The sequence below is a fragment of the Lepidochelys kempii genome, chromosome 10 (genome assembly GCF_965140265.1).
Source record: "Lepidochelys kempii isolate rLepKem1 chromosome 10, rLepKem1.hap2, whole genome shotgun sequence".
Lineage (NCBI taxonomy): Eukaryota > Metazoa > Chordata > Testudines > Cheloniidae > Lepidochelys > Lepidochelys kempii.
The window spans coordinates 16724355-16742782 of record NC_133265.1 but is presented as its reverse complement, the minus strand read 5'-3'; the positions used below and the strand labels follow the sequence as shown (position 1 = coordinate 16742782).

At 41.6% G+C, this 18428-nt stretch overlaps 1 protein-coding gene across 6 annotated transcripts in view; it reads left to right on the top strand.

The window, feature by feature from the left end:
- Positions 1 to 18428, top strand: part of VWA3A (von Willebrand factor A domain containing 3A) — a 65414-nt gene that overhangs the window by 6478 nt on the left and 40508 nt on the right. For 4 of the 6 annotated variants that reach the window (XM_073362194.1, XM_073362197.1, XM_073362200.1 and 1 more), the window contains exons 6-14: positions 167 to 221; positions 783 to 881; positions 2375 to 2481; positions 2763 to 2888; positions 5645 to 5753; positions 6213 to 6278; positions 7324 to 7449; positions 12169 to 12307; positions 12398 to 12501. In XM_073362194.1, coding sequence (XP_073218295.1) covers positions 167 to 221; positions 783 to 881; positions 2375 to 2481; positions 2763 to 2888; positions 5645 to 5753; positions 6213 to 6278; positions 7324 to 7449; positions 12169 to 12307; positions 12398 to 12501 — 931 coding nt within the window. Of the gene's footprint in view, positions 1 to 166; positions 222 to 782; positions 882 to 2374; positions 2482 to 2762; positions 2889 to 5573; positions 5754 to 6212; positions 6279 to 7323; positions 7450 to 12168; positions 12308 to 12397; positions 12502 to 18428 lie in introns of those variants that run through there. The other 2 variants (XM_073362196.1, XM_073362198.1) reach the window with 2 other exon arrangements.

Genomic DNA, 18428 nt, shown 5'->3' with positions numbered 1-18428 from the left:
CCACTAGTGCTGTATCACAGTTGAGAATGTTGTAAATAGAATATTTATAGACGACGGTTGTGCACCTGATGGAAAACTTGGCCGATGATAAAAACAGATCTGAACTTAAATTGACATACCGTTTAAGAGAATGCATTATTTAAATGTGTGCACTGTATTTTGTCAGAGCAATTGAACTTTATCACCAGCGAATTCAGTGGCTGTTGGAGGACAGCAGAAAGGTAATGTTAACTTTTTAATATGCTTTTAAAAGGGGAACCTGCATATGGTGTTAAAGGATATATTAACTGTTTAATAGTTGTCTAGAATCCCACCCAGAAAGCTTTTTTGTATTTTTCCCATATTGTGAGTAACTAGAGCACAATGGAGCTATGTTTTGTCTTCTCAGTTGATAGATGTTTCATTTGAGATATGTTTTGAGCCTTTATTCAGACGGCTATTTTATAAGCAGGGATTGCGTATCGGCAGCATCCAGAAAGCTAGCACCCTTGACTGGCATGATGGGGATACTATGGAACTGAGTAATCCTTCATTTTCTCAAGTAACAAACATGTCATCTAGGGGTAGAGGGAGTATTGCCCACTCAGAACAGAAGGTAGAATTCAAAACTCATATCTCTTTCTCTTTGCTCTGCCACTGTCTCATTTTTTTTAATGCTTAAAAAGTAACAGTGACAATAAATATGTAATATTTTAAATGAAAATGGCAGCATAAAGAGGTACATACTGAAATTTAATGTTAGATCAGCACAAAATATTTAAATGAACATTTTATATGTTTAGGTGTTCGGCCTTATAACAGGGAACAAAGTTGGACTTCTGGTTGATGTATCTGATATAAGTTGTGAACCTCGACTATTTGAGTTCCAGAAAGACCTTTTGGTAAATAATTCTGAAAGAGACTCTGACTCTTAAAGTAAGTTAAATAAGATTCTCTGAGTGCAGGGAAGAAAGTAAGTGTAATAATCACTTATTTACATATTACTCTAAGTATCAACAGTTAATTTGTTGGAGATGTATAGATTTACCTTAATCACTTTTAAAGTAGAAATTATTTGTTTAATATCAAGATTCAAACATTTTAAGCATCTGCCACAATAACAAAAATTGAAGATCTGACTTCAAATATTAACCAACCCCAGACAGATGTGCTTCAAAAGCATCTGCTAGAGCAGCAGTTTTTAACTAGGGGTCCGGGGGCGCCTAGGGGGCCGCCAAGCAGGGCCAGTGTTAGATTTGCTGGGGCCAAGGTCAGAAAGCTGAAGCCTCGCAGTGTGGGGCTGAAGCCCAGGGCTCCCAGCCCTGCCATCTGGAGCTGAAGCCGAAGCCTGAGCAACTTAGCTTTTGTAGGGACCCCTGTGGCATGGGGCCCTGGGCAATTGCCCTGCTTGTTATCTCCTAATGCTGGCCCTGGCTTTTATATGCAGAAAAACAGTTGTTGTGACACAGTGGGCTGTGGAGTTTTTATACATGTTGGGGGGAGGCCTCCAAAAGAAAAAGATTGAGAACCCCTGTGCTAGAGTAATGTACATAATAGAAATAAATAGTTCATAGTACCTGAGAGCCAAGTTGTACATACAGTACTATGCCTATAAAGAATAGGATGCAGTTGTGCTTATGCACTTGGATGCAGCAAAGTGTGCTTTTTGTTGGGTCAGGACCTTGCTGTCTTACAGTCTCTTCCCCAACTTCCAAAAGAAACAAAACTGTGTTTATTTTTACAAAGTGTTTCTAATGAGGATTATTACAGGTAGACACTATAATGTCACAATAACAATTATATTTTCTGGTTTTGAAGCTTTCTCTGTACAATCTTTCTTCATATACCAGTGAAGGTTACTTAAAATTGACTGCACCTACTTCTTTGATAATTTGTGCAGCATAAGTAAAGATACTTCAAGAAAATTGTTACTCTCTGGTTGACAAGGGCCTAGAATAACCTACCTAAGGTATAGCCCTAGAAGTGAAAGCTACTTTTATCTGACATCCTATCATAGCTGCTTCATTCTTTTTCAGTTGCTCCTATGATCACAGCTCAATAGGTGAACATGTGCTTTCTGAATCAATATCATTTCTCTCTCATTTGCTTGTTTATTAAAGGGTGCTGATGAAATTGACACAGTATGTGTTTCCCCATTTAACCAACTGAATAGGAATACTATGTCAGCATGGTGCACAAGGACTAGGTTAAGTTGCTGTCTCTCAGTGTGCCAAACTAAAACTAAATCTGTGTCACTTCAGTTCTGAGCCAAGTTCTCCTATATAGTAGTTCAGAATACTACAGTCTGAACTGACTTTAGCAAATCACAATTTTTTTTCTTGTACATAACTCCAGTAATAGGAGGGATATTAACTCACTAACATTTTTTATTAAGTGTCTAATAGATGAACAGCTGTGTTATAAGAAACAGTTATATTTCCTCTCCTTTGGTACTGAAATTTCATCTCTATGGGAGAATCCAACAAACGTCAATGTGCGCGTGTAAGTATGTTTCCTAGCTTGTAACAATGGGTTTTCAAACAGGGCCGCCTTTTAATTAGGAGCAGTTTTGTGCTCATAGTGAATTGTAGCTGTAGTTTTGTGCCAGAAAAAATACAGAAATGAATTGTGAATGCATTGCAAATGAGTCTGCTCATTCATACAGGTAAATCACACAGGAGATCTTAGCCATCAACCAGGGGGGTATGTGATCTTAATGCTGAATAAAAAAGGCCATATACTAGTTAAGTGTAGAATAAGTTTTTAATGTTCTGTCTTCCTAGCCTAGATGAAGCAAGGCAGTGGGTGCAGGAGCTACAACCCAGTGGAGGCTGTAATTTGCTGAAAGCTTTAAAGAAGGCCCTTACAATGAGGGAACTGAATTCATTGGTCCTTATTGTAGGAAGCTGGTAGGTCCACTGTCTAAACTGGCAATAAATGTTAACTTGCATAAAGAATTAAATGCTTCAGACTTATACTTTCCGCCTAGTTGTAAATTAGGCTAGATTTTTATCTTTTAAAGAGACATTATTGACATCCCCCTTTCTTACAAGATTCAAACAGCTCAGTTTCTTCAAGATTCATGCTTCAGTTCTTTCCTCATTTACATGTGTGCTACTTTTTCTATTTTAACCCTTATTACTTGCTAATCCTCTCTGTAACAATATGAAAATAGTTTTCCCTTCCAAATTTGTCCTCTTGTTGATAAATAGAATGTCTAACACTAGTATTGTGTCAATAAAAATTCATCAGCATCACTGAGGATTTCAGAGGGAATGTGAATGGCTCTGGAATTACTTCTGTAAAGTAGCATTGTGTGTTCATACTAATCTGCTGTCTGATCATAAGCATTGGCGCAAAATAGAATCCACAATGCTTTGGCCAGCAGCCAGTGTTGATCTGACACAGATCTTGGACTTAAATTCTGCAGTCTGTGGTGTCCATTTTAGAGTTTGCATAATTGAAATGAACGAGTGCAAGAAAAGAATAATATATAAAGGACTCTGGTGAGGGCACAGGTAACCAATATGGACTAATTCCATTATATTTACTTATTAAATTTATTTTAAAGGTGCATTGAGGAGACTGTTGGCTTTGCTAAAGTGATATTTTGGGGTAGTCTGGATCCAGATTCCATTTTAACTGAATCACCAACACAGGAGATTCAAAGAAAGGTTTGCAGATTTGGCTCAGGTCTGATTTATTACGGTTTTACAGTAGTCTCAAAACAGCAGTGAAGGGGTTAAGGAGAACTTGTGGGCCCAGTTAGCCCCACCCTGCTATGCCTGCGGTCAGTGCCAAACCTGGAGGGGAGTTAAAAGGAGGGAGCCTGGCTCACTTCAGGCCTGCTTGGCCAGGAAGGAAGATGGAGCTCTTTGCCTGAAGGGAGCTTTGCCTGCACAGTTGCATAGAGTGGAGCCTACTAGTCGGAGCAGCAGCTGGGAGGGAGAAGTTAGACTCTAGGGAGCAAACCACACACAGTAAGAGACTGTTGGGCAACCAATCCCAAAGGAAAGGGCCTGGACACCCCATGGGAAGAATGGTGGATGGCCCAATGTTGAGTTGGATTTGCTTTTTGTTTAAGAACATTTTTGAGCTAAACCTCTCCAACCCCCCCAGAAGGGGATAGGACTGAAGGCACAATTAGCCAATGGGTCAAAGCCTGCCTGAGTGGGGTGCCTGGAAGTTCCAGCAAGGATTAGCACTGTTAGGTGCTTCCCCAACCACACCAGTACACAAAACTAGAGTTATGGTTGCACCCTAATTTTCTGTTTTACAGGGTGTGCATCTCAGTGTCTCACCATTTTTTAAACTTTTTTTTTCTAAACATGCCATGAAGAATTTGAACCAACATTCAGCCACTAATTCATATGTGTGTGGAATGATGATGATTTTTAGGAAATTTGAGGAAAGAGAAGCCTGATTCCTTCCCCCCGCCCCAACACACACAGAGTACACCTAAGTTTCTCCCTGCTGGTGCTTGAGCAGGAACATTATGACATCAGCCATATGTCACTCTCACTCCAGTTTATTTGAGTTGTCATGACAATGGTTGCCTTGGCTAGCTGGCTTACCTCACACTCCCATAATATTCTTACAAAGAAGAGTCCCAGGAGGAGTTGTAAGGAAAGCAGACTGAGTTTGGATAAGTTTGTGGTGTTTCCCCTTTGGGTGCGTACTGGGGAAAGTTGCACTGTTTCTTCTCTTATTGCTTGTTCCTTTCCTCAGAAAGGGTTATATGAAAATAAGATGCAAAATTCCAGCTCCTTTTCATGTAGATTGTTTATCTGCTTCTTATAAATTGGGGGGTATGGCTTTCTGAATGTTTACCTTTAAAAAAAGTGAGAAATTGTAGCTGAGAGTTCCTAATCAGTTTTCTGGTACAATTTAGAAGTTTTAGTAAAATTGAAGTTGCATTTTAAAAAGTTATCTTTGAATACAGTTTAATTAAACTACTTTCAATGTCAACATGGTATTGAGTGGTGAAATGGCCATAAAAATGATAGTCTGAGGTAAATTCACTGAAGGCAACCTATGTGTAAGCGCTTTATTAATTAAATAGCACAGGTATAAAAGATTTTATTTCTATTAAAGAATTAAGGAAATTCAAAGACAAAAAAAATCATTTAAAGTTGCTCTAATAAATAAACTAAACTACAAAAAATTAGGAAATACAAAATTAAGGTTTAAGAAGATTAAAAGTTTTCAAAGTCAAGCACTCTCAAATTAGGAAATGCCAGAGTGAATGTTGCCCAGGCAGACCCAATTTGGCCCCTTTGTATATATGCATTATGAAACAGCCTTTAATTACATGCAGAAGTAAATACCCATGGAAAGTTTGTTGTATGTGGCTTGCCTAGCATCACACAGGAACTTGTAAACCAAGCAAATTTGATCCAGAAGTCATTACAGACAAATATGGAATCATATGAAACTATTTTAGAACTTGCTTTTCAGAGTAGAGGGAGGAACTGTTGAAAAGGGAGCAGATACACAAATGTATAAAAAGTTACAAAATGGCAGGTACCCCTTTTTGCTTAATGCTTAAATTATGTTCCTGTGATTTGATATTTCTTCTCCACCCCTGCCACAAGCACGTCAGTTTGACCAGCATGACCTTTTCTACTCTTTGGTTGATGGAATTGTGGATGTCATTTTTCATCAGCCCCGATCAGTCTTCGGAAATATTGTCTGACTATATTCAGCAATGTACCTTGGGGAGAAAGCTGCTGATACACACCATTACGTATGAATGTAGCAATCATGTTCCTCCTGTAAGTAATCATTCTTTGTATCTGTCTTAAAAACGACCTGTCGTTTGTTTCCTTTTGAGCTGTAGTTAAGATATTTTGTACATTCATAGATTTACAGAAGTGTTAAATTATGTTTTCAAATATTTATTGTGGGATCTCAATCTCAAGTAGTGAGTGCTGTGAAATATTTCCCCTTTAGAAGGAAGAGGTTTAACTATGGCATTTTAATCCAGAGGTGAAGCTTATCTGTGACCAATCTTGTCACCTGTTATCAGTCTCTTCAGGCTATCTTAGTTGTTTTCCTATTCCTAAGTATAACAGCATAGAAAAGATTACAGCATCTTAAATTTGTTTGCAGCCCTTGCTACACACAGCTAAGGGTGCTACTCTGTTTGTTTTAGAGAGCCGATTAGCAACAAGAAATCCTATAAATTGGGATGCCCAAATCTTAAGTAACTTTTCTTCTCTTCATATATGTAGGCTGTTCTAAAGAACCTTGCAGAAGTTGTTGGAGGCCGTTATCACTGCTATTCTTCAAAGAGTGAGGTAGGTTTAGGCTAGAAGTAGACAGAACAACCTTTTCATTTGTTTGTTTGTTTATTTTCATGCTGTCACTCTTGGTGAAATAGGTTCTCGTCTTTGTAGCAATTTATAGTAAAAAGAATTGGTAAGTAAAGTCTTTGTTCAGGAAAGCACTTAAGAGCTTGCTTAAAATTAAATATATGCTTAAATGTTTTCAAGAATCAGGAATGCTCTCCTAAGGGTGCAGGAGACTTCTTCAGATATTCTGCAGATATAGTGGGACCAGGAACAGGGCCCTAGCTGTGGGGGGGACGACACAGACGGGGTAAGGGGGCCAAGGCTGGGCCTGCAGCTGGGGGTGGGTCTGGGGCCGGAGCTGGGAGTGGGTCCCAGCCAGACCGCAATGGGGGCTGGCAGCGGGGTCTGAGGCTGGGGACAGAGCAGAGCTAGGGGCAGAGTGGGGCTGGGGCACTCCCTCCCTGCCCCATGGGGACTGTTCTGGCCCTGATGTGCCCCATGAACATTCTTCTATGCTACCCTAGGAGGGCACGCTCCACTGATTGGGGACCACTGGTCTAATTTCTAAGTAGCATGAAAGCTATGGGCTTTATCAGTGAAGACTAATTCAAATATTTCATGTTCACTAAATAATGGGAGACATTTCTGTACACAATCTTAATGCCTACAACTACATTTACTCTGTTCTGCGAGGCAGCATCATTGGTAGTGCCCATAAAATAACTGGTGTCAGTGTCAGATGAGCTGGCATTTTGCTTGATGTTTTACTATGAAGCATAGAGAGACAAGGTGGATGAGGTAATATCTTTTATTGGACTAATTTCTGTTGGTGAGAGAGACAAGCTTTCAAGCCACACAGAGCTGAAGAAGAGCTCTGTGCATCTCCAAAGCTTGTCTCTCTCACCAACAAAAGTTGGTCCAATAAAAGATATTACCTCACCTATATTGTCTCTCTAAAAACCTGGGACCAACACAGCTACAACTACACTGAATACAACATAGGAATTGTATAATCCTTTCAACCTTTTTTCCTCTTCTTGTTGCATAACAGAATTACGATAGTAGCGATGTTTATCTACTGCTTTGTGAATCCCAAAAAGCTAAGAACATTCTCAGCAGCATCAAAGAAACTTTCCAGGGAAGGATTGGTGATTCAGTTATTGGTAGAGTACAAGATGTAAGTACAGTATTTGTTTTGTTTTCAGATAATCTGTGTATAGCACAGACATGCAGATCTCTGTATTAATGATCAGAATAGGGAAAACATATTATACTAACAGATCACAATGATAAATTTAAATGCTATTTACTGGCTGTACTTTGTAAGATCAGATAAATACTAACAAATGGTAAGGGAAAGCTTTGAATGGATCCTGAATGGAGTCATTCTGGGTACAATTATTTTGGTAAACTGAAATACTTACCAAAAAAGAGAGCAGCAGGGAAAATATTTTTAAAACATAGGATGTGGCCATAATGGACACCAAAACAAATGCTGGCCTACCTAAAAGCTAGCCTCATTCATTAACATTTATTTCCATTTCCAACCTCCCTATGCCCTTGGTGAGGTTGGGAAAAAGAAAAAGGATATTTTCCTGTGCCTGTCTCTCCTTCTGTAAAGCACCTGAAGAATTTGCTGCACGGATTTATTGAGATGGAAATGCTTCTTGATCACATCTTTCTGTTGGCTTTGACTTGCGTAGAAGGAGCTATGTTGTCTTGTATGCCACATCTTTTTCTTTGCCACATACACGAGCCATCATGTACTTGCTGGGGGCCTGACAACCTAGAAACAGCTTAATAAATCATCTGTACTTACCACCCTTAATGTAAATGAGCTTAACAGCTCTATTTTTTAAAATTTAGATGCATATAAGATTTTTTTAAAAACAAAGTAAGCTTTTCTGTCTCGTAGGTAAAAGGGGCAATGCTGTGCAGGTGAATGGGCCCTCTCCTCCGGGGGATTTGGAGGCAGTTAAAGAGGACTACCATCAGGTGTCACTAGGACTTTCTCATGGACTCTAGAAATGCCTGTCTCTAAGACAAGGGAAAACACCAGCTGATAGGAGCTTCTGCTTGTGTTTCTTTCTCTGGATATGTTTCACATCTCGCAGAATAGGATTTTTGACTAAATTTAACTCCATTCTTTTTAAGGAGATAACTCTTGAGCAGTTTATAGACATAATAAATGCTATGACAGCACTAGGGCAGAGCAACTCCAGTATGTATTTCTGCCAGCTCTGTAATTACCAGATGGAATCAAACCCACACTATAGTGTCTTTGAAGGCCATGCTTCTCCAAACTAGTTCCAGTGTCAGTCCAGAAACTTGTTGGCCACACAAGCTACAACAGTGAACCATCTGCATGATGTGTTCTCCATAAGCTCTAGTGTGCTCTGTAAAATTAGGATATATCCCTTTTTGAAAATTTATTTATATGTAACCCTTCTGCCAGGCGAAGCCATCAGCAACCGGGGCCAGGTTCAATATCTAGGGGTTTCTTTCCATCAATACAACACAGAACCAGCTCGAGCCCCCACCCAGTAACCTGGGAAAATTACACACCACCCCTGGGCGCCTCTGAGAGGCAGTACTTCCCCACTTGCAAGCACAGAGTCTGAGTGTAGAAAAGAAACTTTTAATAAAAGGAGGGAAGTAACTTGGCGTTAATTTGGGAAAACACTGCAAACAGGGTTCATAAACATGTGCAAAAGTCCCTTTAATGTGCCTGTCCCTTCTCTGCACCCCTCTCACAGTTGCTGTGCTTGGTAAGTGCAGACCCAGAGTTCAGAGGTGCATCTGCACAGTTCACTTCCCACCCCGGGTAAAGGTAAGGAGGCACCTTAGGCTTCATTAGGAGCCACTCACCACTCACCCGCTTTCCCCTCCGCCAGTCACCCTGCTGGCCACTTGCTCTGCTCACCACCTCACCAACCACTTGTTCGCCAGCTGACTGTCAGTCACCTCCTGCTATCACCTGCCTCTCTGCTGTGACCTCTGCAAATCAGTTTCTTAGTGATTTTGAGCTCTTGGCAGCCTGGATAGAAACACAGTCACACCACAACTGATTTCAGCTCTGATTGAGCATTTAAAATAACAAAAGAGGCTCCTAATGAAGCCTATTTAGCTCTTTCTTTGAACTGTGGGGAGGAACAAGTCAAAACATTCTGGGGACTCCTAGGGAGAGTCTACACACCAGCTGGCTGGGATCCCTGTCCCCACCCCTCTTACTTTCACAGGGCTCTGGCATTCGAGCCCCTGGCTTAATGTGGTCCTTTCAGCTGAGGGTGACCCCCCCCTCATTTGCGACTGGTTAAGCACAGTCCTGCTTCCCTGTATTCCTACAATAATTACATCATTGGTAACAGCATTTCATTACCCCTTCATTCAGTCCTAAAGTGATTTGTAACCCACACCAGCCAAAGTTGATTCCTTTGAGCAAAACACCACTCTATTTGCTGGATATCTCAGCAGAGCAGGAGCAAACTGTATTTACATAAATACACACAAAGTCTCTCCCCCTCCCAGCTAGCTGTCAGGGAAGCATTCATTCAGACCCTACTTTACATCTAGCTATCTCTATCTGTTTTGCAAATATAACACCTAGGAGCCCCTGTCCTGGATCAGGGCCCCATTGAAGCTGTTGAGCTTAAACTGACAGCTAAATATCCACAAGGAGATGTTAGAAAGACAGGCAGAGATTTTAATTTGGATAAAAGGAGACAGTAGAAAGGTAGATCTGTGTGTGGTCAGCATTGAGATGATAGTTGCAGAGGTGTTTTATTAATGTGATTACCCAGAGATAAATTGGAGAGGGAGATGAGAGAGGGGACCAAGGGCGGAGCCCTTTAGGACCCCACAGAAAGTTGGAGGGGAAGGATGAGGAGGATTATGCAGATAAGACACTGAAAAAGCAATTAGAGAGGTAGGAGGAGAACCAGGAGAGGATGGAGTTAAAAAAGCTGAAGGAGGATAAAACTTCAAGAGAAAAAAGCATGGGTTGAAGGCAGCTGACAGGTTGAGGAGGATGAGTATGAAGTATTGGTCCTGAGCTTTGGCCCAGAAGAGGTCACTAGAGACTTTGTTGAGAGACTGATCAGAGGAGTGCAAGGGGCAGCAGCCAGACTAGAGAGGGTCCAGGATGGAGTTAGAGGAGAGGAACTCTAGAAAGAAGTTGTAGACAATGCATTCAGTGAGCTTAGAGATGGAAAAGAGAAGGAGGGCTAGTTGGAGCAGCAAGTGGGGTCAAGGGAGACTGATGAGAGTAAATACATATTTCTGATGCAAAGGGAATAAACTTAACCTAAATTAAACCTAAGCCTACTTCTTTTCTGTAGTGTAAATAAATGCATGGAGACTGTTTAAGTGAAATGATGTACTTTGTTTGCAAGAAAGTATTAGCTGGGTGTGTTTTTAAACCATAACCATTTCTGTTTGACCAAAGAGTGTCAGATGTAGCAGTAGTGGAAACACATCTCAACGTAGTTGAGAGGAAACCCCTGTTCAGCAGCCAGAGGAGAAGATAATGTTGAGAAATTTAACTGTAATTTTGTTTCAATTTTTATAGAACAGTAAGATTTTAATAAGCATACTGGGGCAAAACTCTGCCCCATGGAGAACAAATCCAAATGGCTCCCTATTGTTGTAGAATTGGCCAGCAGGCACACTGGTCTTTGGACTGACATCTGGACTATTTTGAAGAAGCATGACTTTCTACACTACTGCACAATGAGAGGCACCACTTCTGCTCCTTTTATATATTCTGTACAGCCCTTGATAGTTATGGAGGTGCTAAGAACATATATAACAGTTTTTGAGCCCTAGTGCTGCAGTAATAATATGCAATCCCATTGAAATCCACAGGTTTGCAGTGTGCCTAACACAATGTATGCAGTGGAATGCTCTACTCCAAAAGCTATTTTAAAAGGGATCATTGGAAATGTTATCTATGTTCAAAATATTTTTACAGCATTCTGCCAGTTTTTAGCTGTGCTACTAACTGGTACCTCACATTTTAGCATATGTAAAACTGCTGTGGGAAAATAATCTTGATACATTGGAGAATTGGTCTCAGATCAACAAGATTAAATTCAATAAAGACAAGTGCTACATTTAGGAAGGAAAAGTTGATACACAACTACAAACTGGGGAAAAACTGGCTTGGCAGTAGTATTGCTGAAAAGGATCTGGGGGTTATAATGGATCACAAATTGAACATGAGCCATCAATGTGATACAGTTGTGGAAAAGGCTATTATAATTTTGGAGTCTATTAACAGGAGCATTGTATGTAAGACACAAGAGGTAAATACACCACTTGTACTCCGCACTGGTGAGGCCTTAGCTGGAGTATTGTGTCCAGTTTTGGGCACCACACTTTAAGAAGGATGTGGACAAATTGAAGAGAGTCCAGAGAAGGGCAACAAAATTAATAAAAGGTTTAGAAAACCTTACCTATGAGGAAAGGTTTAAAAAACTGGGCATATGTTAAGTCTCGAGGAAAGAAGACTAAAAAGACCTGAGAAGTCTTAAAGAGGACAGTGATCAATTGTTCTTCATGTCCACTGGAAACAGGACAAGAAGTAGTTAGTTTAAACTGCAGCAAGGGAGATTTAGGTTAGATATTAGGAAAAAATTGCTTATTATAAGCATAATTAAGTACTGGAACTGGTTACCAACAGAGGTTATAGAATCTCCATCACTGGAGGCTTTTAAGAAAAGGTTGGACAAACATCTGTCAGGGACGGTTTAAGTATACTTGGTCCTGCCTCAGTGCAGGGGACTGGACAAGATGACCTCACAAGGTCCCTTTCACCCCTACATTTGTATGCTTCTATGTTTTAAAATTGAGAAAACAATTATTGATATTTACATAAAGCATTTTAAAATCTATCTAGATTTCCACAGAATTTACCAAGTTGACACCTGCTAGTTTCCTACCCAAGCCTCCAAAGCATGAAGGACCTCTTGTTATACAAATGCCAAGCTTCCTGGCCAAAACCTCAGCAGGCTGGTTAAAGACAAATGGATTGAAAGGTATTGCATATAAAAGAGCTTAATGTGGTATGAAGCATGGATTACAAAATAAGTGTATATTTCATTTAGCATTTTCCTTGTTTGTTATAGCCAAGAAATTAAGCCTTTATCAAGTTTTGGCTCCTAACGCTTTTTCATCTGTGGAAGAATTTGTGCCTATTCTTCAGAAAACAGTGTCATCAACTCTGCATGAGGTAAATATTTGGGACCTGTTCCTCCTCCTTCATATTCCTTTATCTGTTACACAAGATTGTGATTAATTTTAATGTATGTTCACTTTCACAAAGCTGCAGCTCTTTCCTCTCCAGAACTCACTTTATTAACCAAGTGCTCTTTGCTTTTTAAACGTCCTTAGGTAAAACCACTGACATGCCAAAGTCAGCCTGATGTCTGAGCTATGTTTGTAATTCTTCAAGGAAATATTTAAAATGATTCTACAGTATTGCTGTGCCAATGCACCAAACTGTTTCTCGGGCAATTTAGATAAGTAACCACAGAAAACTGATTTAAAATGTTCAAACCAGTACAGATGAGTTAGCCAGATATTACTCACCCATGTGTGGTAATTTTCCAAACCTCGGGCATTGTATTGTGGTATGAGTTAAGCCAGCTGGCTGAACTAGTGCAATTGCAAGGTTTGCAGCTTCCAGTGCAGAGTAGAGTAAATAATTATAGACTGCACTGGTTCACCTGGATCTGAGCCAAAGACATCATCCAGGGTGTTGTAAATGACACTTTTTTATAGCCTGTTTCAGAGTAGCAGCCGTGTTAGTCTGTATCCGCAAAAAGAACAGGAGTACTTGTGGCACCTTAGAGACTAACACATTTATTTCAGCATAAGCTTTCGTGGGCTACAGCCCACTTCATCGGATGCATAGAATGGAACATATAGTAAGATAGATATAGATAGATATATACACACACACACAGATATGCAACTTAGCTTATCCGCCTCCGCTTTGCTCAGCAGCCCCTTCTTATATGGGCCAGCCTGGCCCTGATTGGCTCATCCAATAAACCTTCCCCTAATTGGCTGGCCCTACAAGCCTTTTCCTTATTTGCTGCTTCCTGCGCAGCCTCCCCTTACATAACAGTGAGGGGCAGCCAGAACGGAGAGTCACAAAATATAGCAAAAGTCCCTAACGCCGTTCAGTAAATTGGGAGACACCAAGACGAAGGGGAAAATTCAGAAGGTGTAAGATGTAGCCCCACTTTTTTTTTCTTCAGGTCTGAGCATTTAAACAATAATGGGAATTTGGCTACTGAATATGTAATAGGAGCAGAAGAATTATGAGTATGGGCTCAAATATAAGATATGAGACCAGGCATTTTGAAAATGCTTGGGAATGTTAGTCAGCAAGTTGTCTTAACTCCTGGGCTAAAACCATAATATCAGCTGTGTGCTGTAGTATTTTTCCAGCAAGAGAAAGATAAGGAATGGTTGAGACTTGTGTTGAGACCCAGGGTTTTGTGGGAATTTTAGCTACCCAACTTTTTGTGAATCTGAAGCAGGAATGGATTCCTGTTCATTTACTGAATGTTTCTGACTAAAACCGAAAAAGAGAAAATCACAGTTGCTAAATGTGAACTAGTAAAAGCTGGTACAGAGGAAAACTTTAAGGGAGAAAGAGGTGAAAGCGAGCTCCCAGAGTTTCTGTTGGAGTTGTTCCAGTGCAGCAATATACATTTAAATAAAAAGCAGCAGAAAAGTCTAATTTGGGGGCGGAGGTTAGGAATCAAGGGTTGTTCTCATGCTGTCAAAGATATAGGTTATACTACACTGGTTCAGCACAAGATTGACACTGGGGGAAATCAACCCATTAAACAGACCCCATACCATGTACCAGTTGTGAAGAGAGAAGAGGTTCTTTAGGGCATTGTGGAAATGTTTCAGGAAGGAATAAATGAACTTTCAAACAGTCCTTACCCATATTTTTGATTAAGAAAAAAGATGGCGGAACAAGATTGTATGGGACTGTAGGAAACTAAATGAAGTTACTCTAAAGGATTGTTATCTGTCACCACAAAAAATGATACCCTGGATGCTGTAGCAGGTTTAATCTGGTTTTCCACATTGGATCTTAACAGTGGGTATTAGCAAGTGAAAGTGGATCTAAGAGATAGGGAAAAGACTGCTTCTTGAGTATTTGTCCACATGGATCCCACTCTAACTGCACATGAGCCCCATGCACACACAATGTGTTGGCAAGCAGTGTCCATTGTGGCATGGCATTCATACAGTCTTGCACCCGCCTACACACACACGTATTTCCCCCCTTCCCCAAAGTGCATAAAGGACAGAAGGGACCCAACCACCTCTCAGTTTCTTCTTACTACCTGTGGCAGTGAGACAGAATTTAGCAGTGGGGTCTGCCTACTGCCCCATAGTTCTCAACTGTCAGTGTAGGATTAGTGTTAGATTAACACAGAACTAGTTTAGAGTGAGTTATTTCTTGTCACTCCTTTTTCCTAGCCTGTTGGCACAAAAGGTTTTGTGGTGGTGGTGTGTGAATGGGTGTACAAACCCCAGACTATGCAACTAGCTGTTCAGGAATTACTTTGGGCCCAGCCAGCCACACCCAACCACATCTGCAGCAGATGTTCTATTTGGTAGAGGAATTAAAAGACAGAAACAGCTAATTTGGGGGCAGACCTGGAAGAGAGCAGACCTGCAACCCATGGCTCCTGCAGTGGAGAACAGAGGGAAGGCCAATATCTCTAATCTAACTGCCACAAAGGGCCCTTCTGAGGGAAGGGAGGACCAACTCCAGAAACACAGAGGGAAGAATTCCCCTATCCCCCACAGATGAACCTTGGACATTGGTAATCCCTTTTTATCTTTCTTGATTTGGACTATCTCAGGAGGGGAAAGCCTTGGACTGAGCTGGCCCCCAGGTTGGGGTAGGGGCAGAGATAGGAAGTGGCCCAGGGATGGCAGCCTTAAGCCGCCTCAGTAGCCAGACTGCTGGTAGCCCCAAAGGACCCTGGGTCAGAGCCTGGTGGAGTGGGAGGGCCCAGGCTCCCCTACCAAACCCCTGCCAGTCATGGGTCACAGCCCTGACCACTAGGCCACGCTTCCCAACCAACCCCTGAGTGAGGACCGTTACATGGTGTTTTGACTTTGGGGAGGGGCGGCCGGGGCGGGTGTTTTGTTTTTGTTTAAAGATAGCATTACTACTGAGGCATTAGCCTCACGTGTGAGACGGTGTCCAGGGTTTAAGTCCTGCCCTTCATGTAAAGCAGCAATGCCCTGAAATAATGGGCATTCTAAATGCTTTTTTTGCCTTGGAGAAGGACACATTCTGGACAAGTGCCCCATCTGCAGATCAAAACATGCTCAAAAGCTAAGGTGCTCGACAAACATTTTACTCGGAGCATTCAGTGAAGAGTGTGTCTGATTTGGAGAACTTTCAACTGTGGGTTGAAAGATGTGGCTGGTGTTTGCAGCAGCATTTGGCTAGTGCTCTGTTTAATCGGGGATGTTAACCTTAGTACTCTAGGTCTCTTCAGTTACCAAAAGACCTTACATTTTCTAAAGGTAGTGATGTTGCAGCACAAGCCTGTGTGGGTCAGTCAGTTGCTCTAGCTATATGTGGGAGAGAAGAGCAGACATCTAAGACCATAACTGAGCACCTACCACCATCCCCAGTATAGTCTAAGAGGAAGTCAAAGAATTATCATACATCTGACCTGCACCTCAGTTGTACTCAATAACAAGAGATGCATTTTTCAGCCCTGGCACTGTACCATTTGAGGTCTGTTGCCAAACCTCCTACATCAGTACTAACTACAGTTCCAGAAATTTTGGTACCACATAGAGAAATGAGATCTACATTAATCCCCTTAGTATTAGTGCCTCCAATATCGCCTCCTTCAGTGCAATCGACCTCTGCTCTGGCTACATTTGCAACATCTGGATTTAACTATTGCACTGGAACCTAACCTTCTAAACATGACACCATTACCAACATCTACAAAGCCTCTGTCAGTACCTAGGGTACTGATAAGGAAGATTTAACTTCGTCCAGCCTCATCAGCACCCAATATCTATATCTCAGGGAGAATTGTCTAGAACCTCCCAAAGTTCTTCAGAGATTAGGTTTACATTTTGGAATCTTTTTCATTAGCTTATAGCAGAAGTCCTTCTTTCATGGCAGATACTGCCTGAGTAAATCCATGAGCAGGAATCAGAGAAGGTCACATCAGGATGTTGTTCTTGCTGTGAGAGACATGGATCAGGCAAAATGCAGACTCCCTGGATTCCTCCACCATGATTTCATATGCCATATCCTTATGGTCACAGAATCATAGAATATCAGGGTTGGAAGGGACCTCAGGAGGCCATCCAGTCCAACCCCCTGCTCAAAGCAGGACCGATCCCCACCTAAATCATCCCAACCAGGGCTTTGTCAAGCCTGACCTTAAAAACTTCTAATGAAGGAGATTCCACCACCTCCCTAGGTAACACATTCCAGTGTTTCACCACCCTCCTAGTGAAAAAGTTTTTCCTAATATGGTATGCTGTCTTGGTCTTATTGGGCATCTTGAAATCCTCAACCTCATTATCTGGGACCATATTTTTTGAGCCCGCCCTCCACACCTCATCCAGGAATAGATGGCCTCCCCTACAGTTGAGCCTCCCAAGTCAATGCAACAACCTCAACAGCATGGTATTTGTGATCCCAAACAGGATGTACAGAGTACTGATCATCATCATCATCTGGAGGAACATGTGACCCCTTCTGCATCTTTGGCGATTCCTTTGTCCTCCCCAGATGAAGCAGTTAATCATAGAATCATAGAATTTCAGAGTTGGAAGGGACCTGTGGAGGTCATCTAGTCCAACCCCCTGCCCAGAGCAGGACCAATCCCAACTAAATCATCCCAGCCAGGGCTTTGTCAAGCCTGACCTTAAAAACATCTAAGGAAGGGGATTCCACCACCTCCCTAGGTAACGCATTCCAGTGTTTCACCACCCTACTAGTGAAAAAGTTTTTCCTAATATCCAACCTAAATCTCCTCCACTGCAACTTGAGACCATTACTCCTTGTCCTGTCATCTGCTATCACTGAGAATAGTCTAGATCCATCCTCTTTGGATCCACCTTTCAGGTAGTTAAAAGCAGCTATCAAATCCCCCCTCATTCTTCTCTTCCGTAGACTAAACAATCCGAGTTCCCTCATCCTCTCCTCATAAGTCATGTGTTCCAGACCCCTAATCATTTTTGTTGCCCTTCGCTGGCCTCTCTCCAATTTCTCCACATCCTTCTTGTAGTGTGGGGCCCAAAACTGGACACAGTACTCCAGATGAGGCCTCACCAATGTTGAATAGAGGGGAATGATCACGTCCCTCGATCTGCTGGCAATGCCCCTACTTATACACCCCAAAATGCCATTGGCCCTCTTGGCAACAAGGGCACACTGTTGACTCATATCCAGCTTCTCGTCCACTGTCACCCCTAGGTCCTTCTCTGCAGAACTGCTGCCTAGCCATTCGGTCCCTAGTCTGTAGCGGTGCATTGGATTCTTCCGTCCTAAGTGCAGGACTCTGCATTACCATCCTAAGCATCCTTCATTACCAGCTAAAACTGACGATTTTATGACACTCCTGTTAATACATCCCAGTATGATATTATCCTCTTTCTCAGTTGCATCACATTGTTGACTCTCGTTCAGCTTGTGATCCACTGTAACCCCCAGAACCTTTTCAGCAGTATTATCATCGAGCCAGTTACTCTCCATCTTATAGTTGTGCATTTGATTTTTTCTTCCTATGTGAAGTATTTTTTTCACTTGTCTTTATTGAATTTCATCTTGTTGAATTCAGACCAATTCTCCAATTTGTCAAGGTCATTTTGGATTTGAATCCTATCCTCCTAAATGCTTGCAACCCCTCCCAGCTTGCAGTGTTTCTACTAGGCCATCTGAGTGCCAAGGGTGGTTTACCAGCATGTGAGAAGGGCACACTAATTTTGTTTAGTTCTCCCGTATTTTATAAGCTTCCTTGTCATTGTCTGTTAGCCTCCTGGTTACAGCACAGGGCTGAAGATAGAGGTAGGGCATTTTCAGTGAGGGGACATCAGCTCTGGAACTTCTGTTGGGCTGCCAGAAACTAATTTTTT